The sequence below is a fragment of the Eimeria mitis genome, genomic scaffold (assembly GCF_000499745.2).
Source record: "Eimeria mitis Houghton genomic scaffold, Emh_scaff20, whole genome shotgun sequence".
Lineage (NCBI taxonomy): Eukaryota > Apicomplexa > Conoidasida > Eucoccidiorida > Eimeriidae > Eimeria > Eimeria mitis.
The window spans coordinates 17981-37950 of NW_024015107.1; the positions used below are offsets into that span (position 1 = coordinate 17981).

The 19970-nt window shown below is 51.1% G+C and overlaps 5 protein-coding genes across 5 annotated transcripts; 3 read left to right on the forward strand and 2 right to left on the reverse strand.

Annotated features, from left to right (window-relative positions):
• Positions 1–213: 213 nt before the first annotated feature.
• Positions 214–2118, forward strand: EMH_0018910 (sedoheptulose-1,7 bisphosphatase, putative; the record flags this gene model as incomplete). The annotated part of the gene is made up of 6 exons (XM_038022393.1): positions 214–325; positions 539–711; positions 905–1064; positions 1273–1530; positions 1674–1852; positions 2032–2118. The coding sequence occupies 6 exons, from the start codon at positions 214–216 to the stop codon at positions 2116–2118; spliced, it is 969 nt and encodes a 322-aa protein (XP_037878247.1).
• An 834-nt stretch (positions 2119–2952) lies between these two features.
• Positions 2953–3803, reverse strand: EMH_0019020 (uncharacterized protein; the record flags this gene model as incomplete). The annotated part of the gene is made up of 2 exons (XM_038022394.1): positions 2953–3398; positions 3728–3803. The coding sequence occupies 2 exons, from the start codon at positions 3801–3803 to the stop codon at positions 2953–2955; spliced, it is 522 nt and encodes a 173-aa protein (XP_037878248.1).
• Positions 3804–5037: 1234 nt separating this feature from the next.
• Positions 5038–6842, reverse strand: EMH_0019130 (SF-assemblin, putative; the record flags this gene model as incomplete). Its single annotated transcript, XM_038022395.1, has 6 exons — positions 5038–5097; positions 5385–5502; positions 5775–5980; positions 6110–6196; positions 6402–6563; positions 6720–6842. 6 exons carry the CDS (start codon positions 6840–6842, stop codon positions 5038–5040), a joined length of 756 nt encoding a protein of 251 aa, XP_037878249.1.
• A 5383-nt stretch (positions 6843–12225) lies between these two features.
• EMH_0019240 (golgi SNARE protein, putative) lies at positions 12226–13104 on the forward strand (the record flags this gene model as incomplete). Its single annotated transcript, XM_038022396.1, has 1 exon — positions 12226–13104. One exon carries the CDS (start codon positions 12226–12228, stop codon positions 13102–13104), a length of 879 nt encoding a protein of 292 aa, XP_037878250.1.
• Positions 13105–14504: 1400 nt separating this feature from the next.
• EMH_0019350 (uncharacterized protein) lies at positions 14505–18664 on the forward strand (the record flags this gene model as incomplete). The annotated part of the gene is made up of 7 exons (XM_038022397.1): positions 14505–15918; positions 16049–16209; positions 16333–16682; positions 16834–17138; positions 17343–17536; positions 17729–17822; positions 18036–18664. 7 exons carry the CDS (start codon positions 14505–14507, stop codon positions 18662–18664), a joined length of 3147 nt encoding a protein of 1048 aa, XP_037878251.1.
• Between the last annotated feature and the right edge of the window lie 1306 nt (positions 18665–19970).

Here is a 19970-nt window from a genome sequence, read left to right on the forward strand (position 1 = left end):
TGCACGAAAACACTACTTCAAGCAGCTGAATTGGCATCTTCAATGCTTAGTCTCTAGCATTATTTAATAGTGTAACTACTCAAAGACGCGATGCTGTGCACACGGACCATGCTTCGTGGCGAGCTGCACCGGCCACCGCTGCTGCTCTACTACGAGAGTGTAACGGGCAGAAAGTTGGGTTCCCGTTACCTGTTTTCAGAATCTACAACAAAAATGACGAGGGAAGCGGCGGACTTTTCCGGTTTAACGCTTGGAGAACTCCTGGACAAGTTGTCGACAAACGCCGACCTAAAATCCGCCCTCCCGACGCTCTTCAAAGAATGCGGTGCGATTAGGATTTTGTTCTTCTTTTGTTGGGGAGCAACTCTGTAGGCATGTTGGGGTAATTCTGTATTCGCCCTATCGCAGCCATTTGCAGATTGTTGTGTCGTTTTACTGGGGATAGTGCGAATGCCCAATCTGCCTCCCAAGTTGTTCCACGCGCCTTCCAAGTGTGTATCTGATTGTGTTTCTGCACAAATAATTTGCGTGCCTTAAGGCCGCATAAGCAAGGCTTTGCGCAGCACCAAAGTCACCAAATCGGGAACCAGCAACAGCTTCGGGGAGGAGCAGCTGTCCGTCGACCTGCTTGCGGAGCGTCAGCTAAGGATTTGGGCTAAGGAGTGCCGGTTTGTGAAGGCCATAAGCAGTGAGGAAGACACAAATCTGGAGGTAACAGCTTCATACACACCTACCTCGCTCGCCTGTGCCCGTTTCTCTTCCTTTCGGGCGTGAGCGAGGCCCACGCAAACTACCTGCAGTGTCTGGCCCACCTCCTTCTAGTTAGTGGGCGTAGGTACCCGTTTTCAAGTGGCGTTTTTTACCTGCCTCCCCTTATCCCCCAACGATTCGTTTTTCTTCTTAGGAAGTTAATCCTGGGGGATCCCTCGTTGTTTGCTGGGACCCTCTGGACGGGAGCAGCATAATTGACTGCAACTGGAGCGTCGCATCGATCTTCGGAATATGGCAGATTGGAGAAAAAGGATTACAGTGGAAGGGACCAGCCACACTTATCGGCGCCACAGGTGAGGGAATGTCGGTTTTCATGTATATGTAGCTGTTGTCGGCTCCGCGCTTGTCACACGAGTCTCCTAAGGATCACGGCATCTTCACAACTGCTGTATAAAAAACACGGGCTTTCAAAACTTCTCTGTTTTAAGCGGGTGTGATTCACAGCCAAGTAAGTATGTCAATGACTGGACCATTCGCAGTTGGCTACAGCTGTGTTTCCAGGTCGTCAGCTGGTCGCCGCACTTCTGGTTATTTATGGGCCACGAACGACTGCCCTGCTTTCTGTTAACGGTTCAACATTCGACCTTCAGCTCGACCCAGAGGAGGGAGCTCCTGTAGTCTTGAGGGGCCCCTGCAGCATTCTGAAGAAAGGAGCGAAAATATTCTCTCCTGCAAACCTCAGAGCTGCCCAAGACCTTCCCGCGTATAACGAAATGGTGCAGCGGTGGATGGAGGAGAGATACACACTTAGATACACAGGTGTGCATATGGTTTTCTGATAAACGCTGAAGTGTGTGACATCACGTGCTTCCAAGTGCAGGTTAAATACACAATTCCCTTTACCTGCACCTTCAGCAATTTGAATTTGAATAGCTTTGTGCCTCCATCTGATCCGCTGATAGGGGGGCTCGGTCCCGACGTCTACCAATTGTTTGTAAAGGGTCATGGGGTCTTTTGCAACCCCGCCAGTAACAAGGCACCAGCGAAGCTTCGCCTTGCGTATGAAGTAGCACCGATTGCTTTTCTAGTGGAGGCGGCGGGGGGCCGTTCTAGCAATGGGAAGTGCTCTGCCCTCGATGTGGTGAGCATACTCCGTTCTGATTATGGTTGCAAGCTAGAAACGTGTGAATTTTCCTTGCTTTGTCTTGCAAGCCCACAAGAAATGCTGTGTGGTGGCGTGGAATGCGGAGCTGTATGAGCATGTAATCTGGCAGAGTGGCGAATGGTGCGACTGCGTTGAAAAGTTCCGACTGTCCTCAGGCCCTCGAAAAAATGGATCACCGCACAGCTTTCTGCTGCGGCACCGAGGAGGAAGTAGTTAATTTTGAAGCAGCGGTGCGCCTGTGAGAAAGGGGGAGCTGCGTGTGGTGCAGACTTGCACCACGCACTCCTACCGCCTTCGCTGTATTCGAAGATGAAAATTTGCAGAGTACGCCTGTCTCCACGCTCGCCAGCAGCGTTTCCCTCCTTACACCCAGCCAGTGCAAAGGCGGCGCCACAACCAGCTCTTGCGAAGCCAATGCGACGTGGGGTGTAATGCGTTTTGGACGTCATTTTGGCAACGAACCATGGATATGCTGAATTTCCCATATTAGCAAAACCAGTGGTGCGTCGTTCCTGGCGGGCCTTCCGGAAACAGGGAAGTTAATTGCGGCCAACGTAGCAGCAGAAACTACGGGAAACTACAGATGCAGCAGCTGCAGTTGTGAGGACAGTTGTAGCACTGGTAGCAGCCTGACTCGGCCTAATTAACTGCGGCTTATGAAGAGGACGGTTGCTTGTATCTAGAACATCTAGGAGTCAGTTGTAGCCACTGTTTCATTCAGGAGCTTAATAAACCCAATAGGGATTCCTTATCGTTTTCCAACTCGTAACCAAATTTGAACATGGGCCGGTGGGCATCACTCCATAGCCAGAAAACTTGTCGATATTCGACTTGTGAGAATTCGGGGGGAAAAGGAGCAACCTTAGCCTCCCTACTGTTCTTAAGTCCTCATGGGATGCCCCAGAAGGATTTTTAGATCTTTGGTTAAAAAAGGTACTACAAATGCCTGTACAGTAAAGCGGCACTATGGAGCGCCGGATGGAGAGTCGATTTCTCTCTCAGCGCTTCGTAGTTGATAGTCTAAACACTAGCACATGAAGAGAAATATTAGCAGATACAAACCCAGAGCTTTCTCTTCAGCAGCAGGCTATTGACCTCCTTTTGTTCTTTTTGCCTTGTTGGGCGTCTTGCTGCGGTTGTTGCACCATGGATGGTGGTGTTTGTATTTCTTTTTTTATGGCTGCACGGGCTCCAGCTGCCTCTGGGAATCCTTGCATGGCGATGTGATAGCCTTGAGGCATCGCACTGTTTGTGGTGGTGTTGTAGAAGGAGAATCCATTGCCGAATGCATGGCAGAAAGTCTGCATTTTGGGGTCTTGGTAATTGATGCCCAGGCTACCTGAGGCGGGCTCGTACAGCGGGGGAGATGTTGTGGGAACATAATTGTATGAGGGCATGGGGTCAAACTGATGAACTTCAATAGCATCTCTATGTTGGATCTGCTGAGCAACAGAAGGCGCGCAAGGCTGCATCGGGTCCGGTCCACCAGCGTAGTACGCCATGTTGTTCATGCTGCCGTCCCCTGAGAAGAAAAAAAAAAGAGATGATGAATGGTTCGCATAAGGTTTCACTTACCCATACATATAGCAACGCTTAGGTGAAGGAAAGCGGGGTGATTTTTCCGCGTAGGGTGAGACCCAAAGTGTAACGACGTGGTTTCCTCGCCGCCGCTGGCAGTCGATTTCAACCTCAAGCTGCGGAATGACACCACGCTATTCTTTATGGCTGGAAATAGCAATTTGATAGGAATCCAGGGACGGAAATGGAAGCATCAGAAGCTGGAGGTCGGCTTGCTGGTGTCTGCGACACTGCCTCAACACCGAACGCAGCAACTCGCCACCAGAAATTCACCTTGAATGTATCCTTCCGGCGTAAGATATGTCTCCGTATACGCCGGATACGGCGAAGGGTAGGTGGTTGTCGCCATCTTGTGGGATTAAGGGCGATTTCGTCTGTATTGGTCGGCTGCTGTCGACAGTGCTGTCGCTGGTCGATGTTATGTATGAGAGGATGAGGAAGCAGAAGCAAACAATATTCAGAGGTTATGATTGTGGAGTGTTATTGCCTGTTGGTTCAAATCAGAAAACGTCGGGCTCAATGACTGGTAACGTTTGAAACAAAGCGGAGCCAATGCTGGACATTGCAGCGGCGCAAGCCACGCAAGCCACGCAGCCGTGCCAGCGGAATCCCGAGTCGACCATCGTTTGCCTGTGGGTTGTTTTTGAGTGAAATATTGACACATGGGTAGATATTTCTGAGCAAAAACACGATGAGTATTATTCTTGGGAGGAAACATGAAGACATTGCCGCTGTGGACAAAAATAAACCCTAGCTCCGGTTTTGGGCTCGGCTTGAGGCGCCGTTGGCCGTCCGCGCCCAACCGGCAAATCGGCCAGTTTGGACCAATGGCTCTCTCCGTCCTTTCGGCTTCGTTGATAACATACACCAGAAAAGAGCTCTAAAACGAAGTATCTTTCGGGCAGGTGTACCCAGAACTGAATGCCGGCACTCCGTCGGACGCGGGAGCCGGAGCCCATAAAGAGCTGAAGGGTTTTTATCAGGCGCTCTCTTTTTGTCTCACGCAAGCAGGTGAAACTGAAATCCCCCACCACTCTAGGCCTGCACTGACCCTGACGTGTACGACAGTTTTGGATTTCCCGTAGAGGCGGATTACTGAGTGTAATCGGCTCGTTGTCCTAGTCCGTTCTTTCTAGCGGTCGTCCTGGCAAGAGGAGATTCGCCTGTGCTCCCCCCAAGACACAGAAGGGGCATTGCCGAGCAGTATATCTGCCTTATTGTTATGCTGCCTGGTGTCAACATTATCTGCTCATCTCGTATCTACGTAGTAGTCTTTTCCAACGCACATGCATGAAATCGAGGCAAAATCGAGTTGAAAAGAGAAGTCTATTCGGCTCTTGGTCGGCCGGCGAGTGACAATGCAGAAGGCAACGACCCCTACCCACCAAAAAAAAATCGGTTACCGAAAAAGCTTGGCAGTTTCCTACTTCGCCAATACATCAAAACAGCGAGGGACTGCAAACCCCATAAGGGAACAGTAATTGACGTCACGCTTGCAGAAGCTGGTTTAAACATATACGCACCAGTCACGCCCAGGTGTGGATGTGATTAAATCTAGACAGGACGGGGCAGCGCTTCGGCAACTACAGTGAGTTGATCGTACGCAATCCCTTCTGCAGGGCGGTGGTATACTGGTTGATCGCCTGGTCCGCATAGCCAAAAACAGCACAGGTTGTGACATCAGAGCAGCAGACACGGAAATGCAGAACTAACCGAAACACGAGCAGTCCAAGCAGAATATATTCCTCTAAACAGATTCATAGCTTCCAACGTTCCCTTGTAGTCAAATTCCTAAATCCTTGCCCGTGCCCATGCAGTAAGTGCTACGTGCCCCAGTGCAGCAGGCTAGTAGTGTTGTTTCCCCGCCCCGCTCTACTGTGGAAACACTGGACAGGCATCTGTGCACTGTAGGTTCAAATGCGTCCAGTACCTGTATAATCTCGTCGTCTGACTGTTCTCGCGCCTGCGTGGCTAGAGCCAATCCGTTCTTAAGCGCCATCAGCTCCTCCATAATAAAGGCGTGGAATTGCTCGTGAGCCTCGTCTCCCCTGCGTGCAGTCCAGAAAATGCAGCACGGTAAAGGTCACGTAGCGAGGGAAGCCAAAAGTCGTTAATCCCCTCAAGTTCAGCAACAGGCCTAGCACCGCGTGGGAATAGGCCCCTCACACTGTGTTTTCCAGTGGACTGGCGCATGAATTGGATGCCTTCCTACGAGAGTTTTGCAGCAAGAACTTCTGTCTACGTCTACGCATGCAGAAAGAGCTTGACGACATCTCATGCAGGAAGGCACCTTGTTTATGTTTACAGAGCATTCACGTACTTGACAAGCCTCTCAACCTCTCTCTTTATGAGGTTCAGCTGTTCCTGCCTAATTGCGATTTCAGCTTCAAATTTTGAGTCTACAAGAAGTTGGAGTTCCCCCAGCTTCTTGCACGCAAGACTCTCTCGTTCGTTCTTGTTCTTCGTCTCAGCTGAAAATGCCTGACGAAGGGCAGTTGCTTCACGTTGGAGGGCTGCGAAGTCTTGCTGCAGCCGCACAGGAAGAAATTCCAGAAAAAACGTCGAGTTATGGGGGACAAGACTTGCAACTGGTAGACAAGTACACAAGATAGTGCATGCCAAGCAATGATGCCTGGAGATGGTGCTTCTCCCCACCGCAAGCTTGCTGGGTAGATCTCCCTTCATTTGGGCGAGCCCTTTCTCCAGGCTTTCGCAGCGTGTTATCAGCATGTCCATCGACACCTGAATACGAAAACATACACGTATTTAATCAAGTCCTACTAAGAAAAACACACTAAACGTTCAAGTTAGGTGTTGAAGGACATTTAGTGGTGTGCGCAGTCTCCCCTTTTTTCTTAATTGCCACGAATTATGCAAAGCCTGCAATCAATTCGGCGACGCGTAAATATAATAAGCACAATTGCCCTGATCCGCATAGGGGGCTTACCGTTAGGCTCTCTATGTATTTTACAATCCGCAGTTGTAGCCTTTCCAGCATTTCATTAGCCATCTGTTCAGATATCTGTTGGAGTGTCTTGTTAGCATCGACTCGCCTCTTTATCTCCTGATTAAGTGTTTTCTCCACAGCTACTATCGAGTCTTTGATCTCCTGACAACGGAAATAACAAAAACTAGGTGCGACGATCACTATGAAGAATGTATGTGGAATGCAGCTAAACGGGGCTGCACTGTACTGTCGCCGAGTCCGAGCATATCAATGAGCGCCTAGTGAAAGAGAACTTGCCTGATATCTCTGCTCATCTACTTGCTTCCTCTTGCGCGAGTCATCTGCAATAGAGCTCTTGAAGCCTGCGAATCTTTCGCCGACAGTACTAAGCTGCATGCGCAGCCGATCCGACTTTAGCTCGGGCAAGACCGCCATTTGCATTCTCTCGTCTGAACCCCCTATGTGAACGCTACTAATAACTCCGGCTGAGCGTTTCTTAACAAATATGGAGCTCAACTTGTTGCGGCAGGACTGGGGAAGAAACCATGGGCGTAGCCTGTAGACCACGGGAAGCCAAATATGAGCAATTCGACGGCTGTGCACCGAAAGGGAATTGAAAAATGCCTAACCAACAAATTAGAAGGCGATTAGAGCGAATACAGAGCTTGGCGATCCTGTCAGCGCAAGAATCTGCAAAATCACGGCCACCGATCGGCGCTCATTGGAGACCGCGGAGAACCAGTCCCAGACCCCGGGCCGCAACACCCGGCCAATGAAGCTTCACAAGAAACTATGTTAGGAGGTATTCTCTTCCAAGCTTAAAATTCATCTAACCGGGAGAGCAGCATTTCTGTCTCCTCAGACAAAACCGGTAGACTTCACCGCTCGCAAGCAACTGGCTTTCGCCGACGGTAGGCGCGCTAGTCAAGAGCAAGAAGCGATGTATGAGCAGCTAAAAGCTATATAGCAAGCTACACAGGCAAATGCCAACAAGGGTCAACTTGAAAAAAAAAAGTCCTAAAAGCTTTACGGCGCCCCCCCTGGTCTGCTGCGGTACCGAGCCGGCGGGAGGCCGCCGCCGGCGTGCAGTGCAGCCCCATGCACTGGTGGCTCATTTTCCTTATCTCATCCCCAGACATTCGATCACACGTAAACTTGGGGAGCATCTCTTTTGATTGAATGCGTGTCCATATACACCAACAACACTGGATCCAATCCTACTCGGCACAACCCAAAAAAATCCAGCCCAGGTCGCGGGAGTTTGCTTCCCCCCCGTCAACAGACGCGCGCTAATCGATTAAAAAAAAATTGACCAGCGAGCTAAAGAAAACGGTTACTGGACTGTCACTTGGAAGCACCAGCAAGCAACGCTGGTTATGAAAGCCCAGCGCGACAGAACTACCACTCAGGAAGACCCATTGAATGGCAGCTATGGAAGCGCTTTGTCTTATACAGACAGCCTCCACAACTTCGCTGGTTTGCCAGTAGGCAGCCGGCTTTATCTTAATGGAGAGATGTGTAAGCATCTCGCTAGTGTTTTGGGAGGAACTAGTCCAGAAGTTCGACTCTGCATATTTTGGCCGCATCGCCTAAACGGGGAAACGGCAGTCGCGTGCACCTACAAAATCCGTTGTTTCTTCGTGCGAACCTTGTTGGGGCCTTCATACCGGACACAACACACAGACAGATACTTCGGATATATAATGAAGAACGGAGGTGTCGTCGTCGACGTATACTTGATCTGCCACATCAAAACTGAGCCTCTTTGGTATCTCGTGCACTTGCGCATCTTAGGGTATATATACATTGAGAAGGAGCCGCATTCCGCAGCAACAGAGAATGTTGCTGACTGCCAATCAAACAACCATCAGGTGCTTGATCCTTACTTGCTGAAACAGGCTCCTCGTCAGTTTCTTATCGTAAAAAAAACCGAGGGCCTGGCGGTAGTTGTGGAGTCCCCCTTTTTTCGCCAGAACAATTTTCGAGTCAATCACGCGGCGCAGCTCCTTACCCTTGGCTGCAGTCGTTATGATGCTGCCATGTCTTATTAACTGCAAACAAAATGAAGGGATCTTCAATCACGTCAAACCGGCTGCATGTCCATCGTGGTGGCACCCCCAGCGTACTGCTGTGCTCAGCTACCACGAGCAGCACGGAGAAAGCCGTTAACAATCAACACAACGCATCATACACAAGAAATAAGCCAAGCTCATGGTGTTGATGTTTATATTGAGGCTTGCCTGGGTTGCAAGATTCCGTAAAAGGGACTTTCTGTGCGACGCGGGCCTTCCCAACCTGCTGTGGGACCGATGGACATGCGCCCTCATGAGCAGGGTCAAGGGACCTCCATAGATCGTTGTGTCGACGGGAAAACTTCTCAGCAGCATCGATTGCTTGCTGAATGTGGGGCCGCCTTCCCTGTGAGCGCCTGGTTCCATCACCCATCGCGTGGGGTAGGCTCTGACGAGCCCTTCGGGCCGAGTATTCCGAGAAGCTACCTCATTGTGCATTCGCCTGCAGTTAACATGCTGAGGTTTCAGGGACGTCCATAGGCTGTTTGGTTTGTCTGCGCTTTTGCTGCTGCTGGCAGGCGCAAGAAATGCCCTTCTGAATGAGGGACAAGACCAAGTGCCTCCGACAAACGAAGCGAACCTGGCGCCAGTATTATTCGAAATGGAGCAACGGAGGTGAGCAGATGCTGAAACGCCGATGCAGCAGTCCACGAGAAACGCCAGAAGTAGCAGCATCTGCTGCTTTGCCTGCCCCCGTTGCTGTTGCCTCAGGAGCCCCCGGCAAGCCCAAGATCCGGCTAGCCCCAGCATTTCGAACTAAGCCTATCCCCTTCTTCCATGCAGTGTGATGCCAGTTCCATCTATTCGGTATCCGAAAACGCTTTTTTCGACGGCAGTTTCAGTCATTAGCATGACTGACAGTGCTGGGGGGCCCGTGGCAACGGGCCCCCCAGCAGAGTCGACGAGTCAGAGAAGTCCATTGTTGCTATTCGTTATCCTGGAAGAAAAGTGAATATGCATCCAAATACAGCTAACTGGAAGCGCGCGGGGGCTTCTTTGGGAGATGCAGACGACTTGCTAAGAGTTGGAGGGCCACGGTGGGTTGGTCGTCCCGTGGAGCATGCGGTAGCCTCGCGGGCATCCAAGAAACTTTGTACATCAAGGAACAATTTTAATTATGCTTGTCAAATATTTGCCACAAATCTGTAAAGTTTATGTGGCGTCGCGGTGCAACGGCGAGAATGAACGGTTATATGGCAGCGTCGCTACTCCTCGGCTGCATCTATACTCCTTGTTGGCACCTTCTTCAATGCTAGCCCTTTCCAGATTTTGTCCAAAACGTTGATTGATTGAAATATGGGACTTCTCATTGCCACTTATTCGAGGCATATGTTACCCCATCCAAGGCACAGCCGCTTCGGAACCCGCGGGAACTACAGGGGAAGACCTGTAGTTACCGGGAGTTCCAAAGCTGACAAACGGATCATGGACATCGTGCAGGAAAGTCACTAGGCCATTGTAGCTATTCTTGGCTAGTAGCTGCTAGGTTTCATGGTCTTCCTCTAGGTGTGGCTGGAGAAAGCGGAAGGGAGATCGGGATTGGTGTCTGTTTCGCCAGATCTATTCGACCGGGGTGTAAAGAGAGTCCTCGGTCTTATCCGAGGATAGTCTAGAGCTGCAAAATAGTCAAGATACTTGAGATAAAAGTTTCTAAAAAAGCATCTGACACTTCCAATCACCAGGCAGCATGGGACCGGTGCCCCTGGCGGCTGGAGACGGGGTAGATGACGCAACCTAACACGAGTTCCAACGCACCCCGCTGCAACATGTGCTGCAAGTGAACCGTGCACGCAGGCACAACCGAGCATTACTGCTGCATGCATTAACACTGTAGCGGCTGTTGAGCACTTTCTTGGCCCTAATTTGCCAGCTGCACGAAGTAGGAATACGCAAACCACATTCACAAAGACAATGCTACAGCGTGTATCTTTACCCTTACTTGTGCGCAGACTGGCCATGGGAGGGCAAGTAAGCGTTCAACAACAATATTGTACACAGCATCAGTGCATGCAGCAATAGGGTTTGGCTGCACTTCAGCACGAGTAGGAGCGGGGTGCGTTGGAACTCGTGTGAGGCTGCGTCCTCTCCACCGTGCCCAGGCGCCTGGGCCGCCGGCCCCAGGCTGTTTAGTGGCAGTAGAGGTCAGATGCTTTTTGAAAACTCTTATCGCAAGTCTCTAGACTCCTTTGCAGCTCGTGACAGTCCCCGGATAAGATCGAGGACTGGTTACGCCTGGCGTCGATATCGTCGCCGTGCTTATAGACTTGATGAGATACAAAACTCTGAGGTGCGCTAAACTTTGTAGACTGACTTTCGGCTTCGTCTGGAGGTGTGGGGGAGAGAAGGAGTAAGCTGTTGTTAAGCGTCAATAATACAACTGTTAATTATCGGTCTCTTGCCGCTGAGAGACCACAAAAGCTGTGGGTGGGTAGCTAGATCCCTAGTGGCAGACCGAAATTGAGGTGCCTGGACACAGAGAGACATTTACAGCGTTTAATCGTTTGCAGGTAAAGCGAAAATTCTAGTGTCGTGCACTACAATCCGTGTAGTGGTAGCTACTGTGTTGCGGGCGTACTAGCCAACATTAATAACGCATGATGCGAAGCGATAACTGATAACAGGCGCAGTTCGTGTTTAGCCTTAATGGAGTAGAGTTGGTCGCTACACACTGCTGCAAACGCGCGAAGGGACTGGCACCAGTGCCACTGTCCCCGGTTCGGGGGCCAACAGGGGCGACCTATTTCGCCAGCTGGATAGGGAACACACCGAATCAGAATGTTTTTCCTGTGTAGAATTTGGAGCCATGGAGCATCCCAGCTTCGTCCGATGGCTCCCCCACTCTCCCCCTCTACTAAACCTCACATAAGCGTGTTGTCTCAGCTGACTGAGTATGGGGACAGGGACACCAATTCATGTCCCCCTCCATCTCCTTCTAGCCGCACTCACCGGCAGATAATAAAACTTTGCAACTAGCAAATGAGAATAATTATATTGGCCTGGTAGCTGACCGCTCGGTGTCCATGATCCGATAGCCAGCTACTTCACCCCTGGGCACTTCACCGGCAGCCCCGGTGGCCCCCTCCCTTAGCTGTTCTAACTACGTAACTTCAATGAGGAGGTGTTTGGTAGGAACGTTTCGTCCGTTTTTGTTCGTAAATTCTTTTTCTCCCACAAGTACTCGTTGTTTTTCCTCTTCTTCAGTCCCACGTCGGAGCTGGGTACTACACTGCTCGCAGCCCCCGGTCCACTCCGGCAGTTATGTTGGAACCCTACCAGCGCACGCAACATAAGTAAATAGATATATATTCCATATACTTGTATGATAAGCCTGTAGGGGGTTGCTGAACACGGGGGGCGTACTGCGTCTTTTCCGCGCGGGCGGGGATTTCTTGCGGTCGTGTATATAGGGAGGAACTGGAACCCTTCCCGCAGAAAGATGTCCCCTTTTTCAAAACCAATTCATCCTGGGCAGCATAGCGTTTCAGGTGGGACTCGGCGAACCGTCTCCGTAGGCGTCTGACTAGTCTTGTTTGGCGTGGCTGGAGCAGCGGTTGTTAGCCCTGGCAGAGAGAACCGCTAGGGTTGGCACGTGCATTTATGAAGCGAATAGAGGAGGTCGGTCTGCCGTTTAGTGAGGCGGTGTTGTCTCCACTGCAATGCGCACGGCGGTGTGCCGCTAAACTAAAGCTTACTGCCGACTGGTCGGCACGATACTCCAGGAGGCCACCACTCGCCTCTTCAGCCTAAGCACAATGGAAGATCCATCGTCGAATGATAGCCTGTCCGAACTGTACCCACAGTGTGTGTCGCTTAGGAAGGAATTGGATTCTCTTCTCCGCACCATATCATCGTCGCTGACATTGCAATCACCTATACATTCAGGAGGTCGATCATACGTTGGACCATTAGGCCGGGAAGTTGCAATAAAGGGCGCAGAGGCACCTTTTGGTGGCTGTGATGGGCGCGGAAGTGGGGGCTCCTCGGCGGCGAAGCTTCAGCGTTTCTCAGCCCTCACGCGTCAATTTTGCATGCTTGTCCTGAGTTTGCAAGATGCGCTCGCGTCGGCTAAGTCCAGCGGCATATCGCGAAATATGTACTCCATTTGGGAGCGGAGGATCCAAGACCTGGTTGCAGATGCGGAGAGCTTCAGGAGAGAGGCAGAAGGCCGCATGAACCTGGAACAGCAGCGGGTCCAGGAGGCGATGCGTGACCGGAAGGCACTACTTGGTGACGCCGACCGCAGTAAGAGGTGGGGGGACATGCGCCATGCTGAGCTTATGTACGCTAAAGAGAGGGACCGTCTGCAGGAATCCCGTACAGTGCTGGATTCGGTGCTGTCTCAAGGCTGGGGTATTGTCGGGCAGCTCGTGTCTCAGAATGCTTCACTCAAAAGTGCGCGGCGGAAGGTGCTCGATATGGCCAGTAGTGCGGGCGTTGCGTCAACCTTACTGGGAGCAGTTGGTCGAAGGCAGCAAGGTGACAAATGGCTGGTGTATGGTGGAATGATCCTAACCCTTGTCTTTTTTTTCGTAGTGTACAGACTGGTCCACCATGGTAGCCTCTTCGGCTTTCCCAGCGCGGCTGAAGCGGAGGACGAGGCTACCATAAGTGAGTTTGCGCAGTCCAATTAGGGGATCACCTCAATTTTCTTTGGGTTATGTGGCCATGCAGCTCAGCATGCAACTGGAAGTCTGCAGCTAAGCATGCATCGCACAAACGGACATCAGACTGCGGCATCGTCTGCTTCTCGCCATTGGGCTTCTTCGATTTATTTTAGCATTAGGCGCTGAGTCCTGCTGTACACGTAACGCGTTTTCTTCGCAGCTACCCGTTGTATCTTCCCCCACGAATATGTAGATGCTCTCCGTAGGAGCACCAGAGATTCTCACTCTACAGAGGGCAGAGGCATAGCGCGTGCAGGGATATTTGCTGTTTAGATATAGTGAACCGGCGAGGACTTCAACTTGTTACCATCGTAGTCGCTGTACTGCATGGACTCACTGCTAGTGGGCCGCTAATGTTGGTGGGGCGTTTTCGCTTACTTAAAATTTTTATACAGCCGACGAGATGAGCGTACCAGGCTCCGTTAATCTGCCTAGTAATAGTGTGATAGGCCATTTGAATACATGGAGGCATCACAGAGAACAGAAGTGTCTTTGGTTCAAGTTGGCGTCTTCTGCAGATGAAGTGGTATACTGCAACGATCGCCGGAATCTAACGTCTGAAGCCTTTGCCGCTGACAGTGGCTCCGGTTTTCTGTGGTTTTTCAGAAGAATGTTTGGAGTTTAAAGACAATATTAAAATTGCTCGTCTCGCCTTTTGTATCTGATCTGACGCGAGGAGCATGCAGTGCCCGAAGACGGGCGGTACAACGACTGAGAAACGGGCATAGAACCGTACGTGGAACAGGACTGCACGTGAAGTATGTAATGGAAGCAGAAGCAACAATGTAAGTACCCCCATAAATGCGTTTAATGGATACCAAGAGCGGTGGAATGCAGTAGTTTTGTCTCTTTCGGACGCGCCCTCAGTGCAGTGCCCGTGCTGTCGTGGCCAGTCCAACGTTCCCGAAAAGGAAAGGATTTGGCAGCTATGCGCATGACATCAACGCAAGCATAAATTTAAAGCCACAAAATCTAAACGCTTATGGGGCACTAATGACTACAATATTCTGGTGAATGCAAATCAGGCGGCAGGCATCTGTCTGTCGTCAGCAGTCGTTGGCGCGTTCAGGACGGTGACCCCACAGTTGTTAGTTGCAGGATGCACATGTATATTTCAGTGTTTAATTCATTTTGAAGGGCTCAACTACCACGGCAAATGGGTTTTTTGTCGTGTGTTGAAGCGAAATCCTCCCCATGTTTCTCAAATTTTTCATCGTAACCTCCTGTAGCCAGTTCTGTGGCTGACTGGATGGGAAACGTTGCGTTTCCCCGCCAAAGAATTTTTAAACCGATAACGTAGCAAGAAAGTGACTTTAGAAATGGTCAGAGATTTGACAAAGAGTGTACGCTGGCAACTTATGCTACGAATGGCCTCCAGCTTTTGGTCCCTTGCTCTTTGCCTAGCTGTTCTTGGAGCGTTCTCATCCTGCGCGGCCGTACGCGACGACTCCCAAATATATGCCTCAGCTGAAGTTCATAAAAATGGCAGTAATGTTGTTCCTTCCTCCGGAGAAGGCGTTGAGGCGCCTTTTCCCGAGCACGTCGACGGGCCGGGCAGATCCAGCGGCCCTCCTCGTCACGTGTTTACAGGTCCTACAGGGCCCCGCGGCAGCAACGTCCATCCTGGAGACGAATACGAGCATCAAAGAGAACTGAATCCCTCCGGCATTGCACTCGTCTCTCCTGAAGGGCTGCCACCTTGGAGAAGGAACTTCCGCTACGGCGAACCGTCAGGCTCGCCGCAGAGGATACGCGCACTATCGCAGGCTGAGAAAGACGGTGAGCGGGACGGGAATGGACGGCACTTGCTGCAAAGCGATAGCGAAGAGTGGGAGGCTGGAGACCGTTTATTACCGGAGGCACCCTCCCTTCGGCGGGGAAGAGAGGAATTTCTAAGGCAGGAGCCCCTGAGCAGCTCATTTGAGAGCGTGTCTGAAGAGAGTAGAGACGCTTATCCTGATGACGTACAGACGCAGAGAACTGCATCTCTTGATGAAGGCGCAGATACGCGGGTAGTCCTCGAAATGGCACGCAGAATGAAAAGCCTGGACGGAACGATATCCATACCTTCGCCCTTGGCTCACAGCTTGCTGTATCGAACGAGGGACATAGCTAATCCCCTTAACTTTGCCAACTTCCTCGCAGAAGGTCAAGAGTGGCTCATTCCAGGTGCTGGGAGCCTCTGGGAAGGCCTTGGGCGCCACGTGGATTCACTTTTTTCGGGGCTCTTCTTGAAGACAGCCAGCATTTTACCAAATTATAAGCGTAACGTGATTATTTGCTATAAGGAATACAAGCCATCAATGTGGATAGAAATGTTTGGCCAAAGAAACCAGTTTCTCCGGCAGCTGGCTTCGCTTTTTCAAGGCACACATCGCATGCAATCTGTTTATCTTCGAAACCTTGGGATGGAGATATTTGAAGTGCCGCCACTGTGGCGTGTTCGTGAATTCATTGCCACTGTGCTGAAGCTGGATAACTACGTGAGCCACGTGTATACTGACCACCTGGTTAGTGACTTCGACAGCGAACTCCAAGTGGCTTTGCCGGACGATCCGTCCCAAGAAGAATTAGCTTCAGAGCCTCTCCATCACCGTCAAACTGGTACCACATTTGCAACTGATGCCGGGCAGCACCAGACAGCGAGCCAATTTAAGGCGCCAAGTCGCAGGCTGGAGGTTATGACGAATGACCCCTTTACTTGGCAGCAGTGGGCTATTGTGGACAGCGGCCCCACCAGATGGGGAATCGAAGCCCCCAATGCATGGGAGGTTTGGACAGGTACCACCACCTACTTTAGCAATGCGAGAGGCGATGCGTACCACATAGTGTTGACCCCGGTTCTACGCCGGGCATCAAGCACTCTGGACAGTTCCATCTGCTCTGTTTGTGTGCATGGAATGCGTGTCAGGCCAGGGGCTGAAGCCGCGATTCACAGTTGCCGTGATAGACAGCGGCGTCGACTACGAGCACCCTGACCTGCAGAACCAGATCTGGCGGAACCCAGATGAAATCTGTGGAAACGGCATTGACGACGACTTCAATGGATTTGTAGATGATTGCATAGGCTGGGTACGCTTTATCATCTTATCTGAAGTGGGCGTGGATGCGGAAAGAGGCTGAGTAGATATTTGGAGTGTTCCGATACCCTATTGAAATAGAAGGCCGCTTACTTTTCCACGTGCGTTGCTTCAGGACTTTGTGAAGGGGACCAATCTGCCTATGGATGATAACGGTCACGGCACCGCATCAGCAGGAATCATTGCTGCTGAGCCAAATAACGGGATAGGTCTCACTGGGGTTTGTTGGGGCTGTGATATCTTGGTACTAAAGGCACTAAATGAGGACATAAAGGGAACCATAAGTGCATTTGCTAGATCGCTCGACTATGCGATTGGAAAAGGGATTATGCTGTCGAACAACAGCTATGGGGGAAGAGGCAGCGGCTTTAGAGGCCTTCAAGAGGCTGTACAACGAGCACGACAAGCTGGAATGATTGTTGTCGCCGCTGCAGGGAACTACAACGGCAATAACGACAACGACAAGTGAAGCAATGAGCATTGCACATAAAATCGGTGCTCTTTTCAGGTTTAGCTGAGCAAATCTTGAGGGTATCTATGAATTCAAGTACACGTCTTCAGGCGGCGTTTAAGCGTTTAAGCTTCAATGGTGTTGCCTGTGGTGGTGATTTCTCAGGCAGCCCGTTTTCCCGGCATCGTATGATCTAGACAACGTTGTCTCCGTCGCAGCCATTAGCCGCAATGGCCAGCTTGCACCATTCAGTAGCTATGGAAAGAGGCAAGTTGACGTTGCAGCTCCAGGCGCCAATATAATGACGACTTCGGCCAGAAAAAGCTACAGATCTGTCAGTGGGACAAGCTTTGCCGTCCCCATGGTGACGGGCACCATTGCTCTCCTATGGACACGCCGTCCACAGCTGAATTACCGCCAAGTCATCCACCGTCTACTTCGAAGCGTGAAAAAGAATCCCCACCTTGAAGGTGGGTAAATGACGACATCCCCCTTGAAGTAGCCCAAACTGATGAGAGAAGCTTTTCCCTTCCCAAATGTGTTCTGAATCTGAGCAAGGTTAAGCAGGTCTGAATGGCTTTAAAACATGGCGTACCGCCTCTAGTCTGCTGGGCATGTGCTGCTTACCAAAACTATACAGCCACTTGCTGCTGTCTTTTTTCGCGGATGTACAGGATTGATTGCAACAGGAGGCACTGTTGACGCCTGGAGCACACTAGCAAAAGAAGACATACTAGACCCGTATGCCGCCCTTCCCGTTCTTCCCATGACATGTGCTTCAGCTTCGTGCAGTCAATACGCGACCTGTTCAGATGCGCAGGGAACAGCGAAGTGTGTGTGCAATCGTGGATTCGAAGGAGACGGAAAGGTGTGCAAGGATATCGACGAATGTATTTTTAGTCCATGTGGCCCTGCATCCGTGTGCGTTAACACAGTCGGCAGCTATCAGTGCAAATGCCGAAAAGGATTCCAGCAGACTCAGGAAGCGTGCATAGATATCGACGAATGCAGCCTCGGATCGCAAAACTTAATTCCACGGCCATGTCCACTGCAAGCGCAGTGCTTCAACTTCAGCGGAACCTTTGACTGCATCTGCCCGCGGGGAACAGCATGGAATGGTATCTCGGGACCTGCCGCACAGTGTCTCAGAATAAGTGAGGTGTCGAGAGCAGCGATGGCATAGGAAATTTAAGGAGCACATACCGCTTTCCTTATCCCTTCAGATTTGTACGGAGAGTATCTGCCTGTCCGGTAATCTTCGGTTGGTTTGCTCTTCAGGTAGTTTTGCTAGACGCCTCGTAGTAAAGTGGGGGCTGTGTGCAAGCACCATATTAAACCTTCAGGTTGCGATGCTGTTATATTTTCAGATTCGCCAAACCGGGGGCCCTGTGCCCACAATGGAGGTTGTGGCGTTAATTCTCTGTGCCAAGCGCTTTTTACACCAGAGCCGACGCGAAAATGCAACTGTGTCAATGGGTTCAAGCCCTTGCGCTTGGGTAACCGGGATATCACGGCCGCCATGGCGAATTCTCAGATGAGCTCATTCGATAACACAGTGTGCATTCGTGAAGACATCCTACCGGAAGAACAGGCCTACTACATCATAACTATGCACAGAGAACGGCTCCAGCACAGGCGAATGTCCCTGTCAACACGGACCACAGCAGGATACGATACAACGACCAACCCGCAAACCACAACACAGTTTCCCGAACACCCTCGCATGGGACTTTCCACCCAGCAGAACCTGAGCCGTGCGCCTGCGGCAAACATCCCAACTCCACTCACAGCCGAGCTGTTGAAGAAGACGTGGGATTCAGGTGTCACTGCCCCAGTTCAGAGTCTGTCCGGTTCTACCCAGGCGAATATGCCTCACCGTACTCCTGCACCGACGGACTTCCATACAGCAGCTTCCAACCAGGCACAAACTTTGGAAAAGCAGCGGATGGTGCCAGTGGCAAGAAGCTCGTGCCTGCTTGGAGTGTGCTTTCGGTAGTGGATCAAGGAACTGTGTCATAGATAGCAGTCATCGTATCAGTGAGCTATCCATTTCAGCGGCAAAGAGCGCTGACTTCAAGCTGAGACAGGGCTGGAGCCAAACGCAAGTGCTCGAAGGCGTTTTTGCCACTGAGCTGTTCAGGCAATGCACCTCGAAGGCAAATTTCCCGAACAGTAAGGAGCGTGTGTATATTTTGAACTTCAAGACACCTCCAACTCTGTGCGGGAAAATACACCTCCAGTATCATGGTGCCCTTCTTCTTGAAGGCCGTATCGTCTCCTCCATTACGAACAGTGGCCATCGAGGAAATCGCTGTAGCGCTTCCCATTCGCTCTCACCGAGCACGAAAAAATATCGCATGAGTTTTTCATATGCCACGTAGCTCATAAGGAATCTGCTCAGTCGTTGGTTTCAAGAGGAGTGAATAATACAGCTTTTAGGCCAGTCGGGACAGCAGGTTGCACGGGTTCCGTCCCACAGTAGCGCTGAGCCACTGTGATTTTTTCCCATCTGCATACCTAGGATTGGGTATGTTACGCTCAACTTTGCATGTTTCAAGACCACACCTAATTCTTTTCGGGAAGGAGATATCTGTGGAGCTAAAGAAAATGTCGGTTCGGCGTAGTTGTCCTCAGGGAGGGCCGTTTGCGCAGTACAGGCGACTAGGGTGCCCTGCCTCATTCACCATCTTATATTTCGCGTCATTTCGACGAAATTAAGGATCGAACTTGGCAGGCCCAGTTTGTAAACACAGGAGGCCGATAACGCCAGAGGCGGCGTCTCCACAGCGGTGGGCGCCCGCTGCGACACCGAAAGCGGTTGCTTCATGGCACCTGCCGCCTCAACATTGGTACACATTTGCTATATTTAGGGAGTATAAGTGTAGTGTTGTATGAACTTTTCAACCCAGGCAGAGGGAGACTCACAATTCTCTCCTTCGAGACACGAGAGGGTCACCGTGGTACCGCTTGCTCCCGGGTCCAGGCCGCTCGAAACGCAAGACACTGACGAAGCTAACGTAACGAGCGGTCATTAGACCAACAAGTTGTAGGAGGGAAATCCTTGTAAAACGCTTGCCCGAGGCAGCAACCTGGCTCTTTTACGACGGGGGGACTCATGGCCTGCTGACGGGCTCGAGCACCAGCCGAGCCATTGCAAAGCTTACTTCCCAGGGGCATATCTTAGACACAACAGAAAGATAAGAAACTCCAAATAGTGCAAAAAGTTTGCCTCATGTTTCTGCAGTATCCGACAAGGGAGGCTACAGCTCCCGCAGAATTGCAAATAGAATTTTGGAGTACTC